This window comes from Aegilops tauschii, chromosome 5 (genome assembly GCF_002575655.3).
Source record: "Aegilops tauschii subsp. strangulata cultivar AL8/78 chromosome 5, Aet v6.0, whole genome shotgun sequence".
NCBI classification, from domain to species: Eukaryota; Viridiplantae; Streptophyta; class Magnoliopsida; order Poales; family Poaceae; genus Aegilops; species Aegilops tauschii.
Genome location: NC_053039.3, coordinates 386,794,295 through 386,796,535, shown reverse-complemented (window position 1 = coordinate 386,796,535; position 2,241 = coordinate 386,794,295). Strand labels below are relative to the sequence as shown.

The following is a 2,241-nucleotide window of genomic DNA, read 5'->3' as shown; positions in this document are numbered from 1 at the left end:
TTTTTACATGATGGGCCCGGGTTGGGCTTGAAAAGTAGGCCCGATGGTAGGGCCTGGGGGCATGGGCCTCAGTTTTTTGCCATGGGCTTTTTTAGGCCTGGCCCAAGCCCGGCCCGGCACGGCCCATGGCCAGGTATATTGTGTACCTATGACGAGCCTCGAGCCATGTTTATTGGGCTAGGACATGTAATTTTTTAAACCCGTTACAATTCACGGTCATTTATGAGAAAAGGAAAACATGGGACCTGTGAACTGTAAAGGGAACAACAAAGGGACCCTACGAAACCGGCGCGAACATGCAACCGAAGCGCGGGTCAACCAAACCAACCAACCCGTGGGAGGACCGAAACTGGGAGGAAGTCGTCCAAGTCCACCGCAACACCGCGTCGGCCGCCAAGACAACGCGTCTTCACTTCACCCGTTCCCCCCTCTGGCCCTCTCCTTCTCCCCGCCCCCTACAATATCCCTCTCATCCGCCTTCCATTCCCACACAGCAATCGACCGCGTTCTCCACTCCCCATTCTCCCTCTCTCCGATTGTCCATCTCCGCTCATATGGCCACCGAGGTCCTCCGCCCGCACAGCATCCTGCAGCCGCAGACGCAGAGGATCCGCGCCGCGCACCGGAGGCCCAGCAACCCCGGCACCGCCAGGAGGTCTCCTCCTCCATCGGCCTCGACGACCGGCCGGAGAAACCATGGGCGGCCTTCCTCTTCTTCTTCTTCCTACGGGAAGGTGACGTATGCGGCCGCTCCGGCGAGGCGCCCCGCGGTGGAAGTGTACGCCGGCCCGGCCTTCTCCGCCGCGTCCCCCGAGCCGAGCTCGCTGCCGCTGCCTCAGTTCCCGCTCCAGAAGCCCGCGGCCGCCGTCGTCAACGACGCCGCCACGCGCGACCTCAGGCGCATGCTGCGCCTCGAGTAGGAGTAGCTTGCCCGGTGCCGGCGAGCTAGTCTCCTATCTGGTGGACACGAGCTGTATGTTAGTTTAGTTCTAGCAGTAATCGTCGTTGGGTGGTGCGGCCGCGCGCAGCAAGGCCTCCGGCTCGGTTTTATTGTGTGGCCGGCGGCAAGGCGCGCGGCGGCCGTGGGCTCCGACGACGACGGTCTGGAATGAGCGCAGCCAGCAATGTGACCACCGATCGACCGGCGTGATGTACTGTAATTACAAGTAGAATCCCAAGTCAAAGAGTACCTACGTATACTGTACGGCCTCCTAGTTCATCGATCCCCTTTGCCTCTAGTTAGCACGCAGGTGCCAAATGGCCAAGGTTAGGCTAAATTTGATTTCTGTTCATGTTGATTAAAAGAAGTTTATGTGTTCCAATCATGATGCTTTGAATGAGTCACATCAAGGATAAAGTTGATTTCAATCAGTCACATCCAAGATAATGTTGATTAATTAGTCAGACCAGCCGGCGGGTTGCTAGGCCAACCTACATGCCTTACGTGCGCTACCCGTCGTGTTTGTTAGCAGCTGAATTGGTCGTCTCAGCCGTCTTATTTTTGTTACCTCGACATACCTACCTCATCATAAACGCATACCCTCCAACCAACCTGAGGTTAGTGCATCTCCAACGCGGACCCCAAGTCAAACACGTATGCAGATCAATAAGGAGCATTCCGTGGACCGTGATGTAGAAGTTGGCCATTCAAAATAGGTCCGGTCAATTTAAAATTCAAATCCGACCACAACCAAAAAGAAACAAGTTTGCATAATTTTCACTTGCCTGATCGCAGAAAATACTAGTCCAACAGCCCATGCAAACAAAAAAATTTAGATTTCTGCCCTACTAGACCACCAATCCGAGTCTCCACACTCACCGTGCTGTCGCCGCCTTCTCGGCCACCTCCTTTTCCCCACTGCAGTTGATCCTTCGTGCGCTTCAACGTCATATGACGGCCGGCTTGCACGATCATCCTTGCATCGTCATCCAAATCCCCATCTTTAAGGTCAACATCTTCGTCTCCTCTGAAGCGGCTGCAATCTCAACTTTCTTCTCTTCAAGCATGGCATTCTTCTCTAAAAGCTTGAGCTTCTTCTCGATCGCCACCATCAACATGTTAACCTCTCGGCCTTACATGCCTTCTTGATGTCGGAGCACTTGGCACATGCCTTCTCCTTCTTCGCAAAGATTTTCTCAAACATCTCTGTCATCTTGGCCGCCACCCCTTCTCGCTTTGCCTTCTCCCCATCCCATTTCTTTCTCCGAAACCCTCTTCTAACCTTCATTGTCAGCTCTTTT

The 2,241-nt window shown here is 54.4% G+C and overlaps 1 protein-coding gene across 1 annotated transcript; it reads left to right on the top strand.

The window, feature by feature from the left end:
* Positions 1 to 451: 451 nt before the first annotated feature.
* On the top strand, positions 452 to 1,325 carry LOC109757288 (uncharacterized). The gene has a single exon (XM_020316111.3). The coding sequence runs from the start codon at positions 555 to 557 to the stop codon at positions 918 to 920; it is 366 nt and encodes a 121-aa protein (XP_020171700.1). The 5' UTR covers positions 452 to 554; the 3' UTR covers positions 921 to 1,325.
* The last annotated feature ends 916 nt before the right edge of the window (positions 1,326 to 2,241 follow it).

Bases quoted from the DNA above. Each gene is read 5' to 3' on its own strand.
- LOC109757288 (XM_020316111.3), top strand. From the start codon at position 555: ATGGCCACCGAGGTCCTCCGCCCGCACAGCATCCTGCAGCCGCAGACG.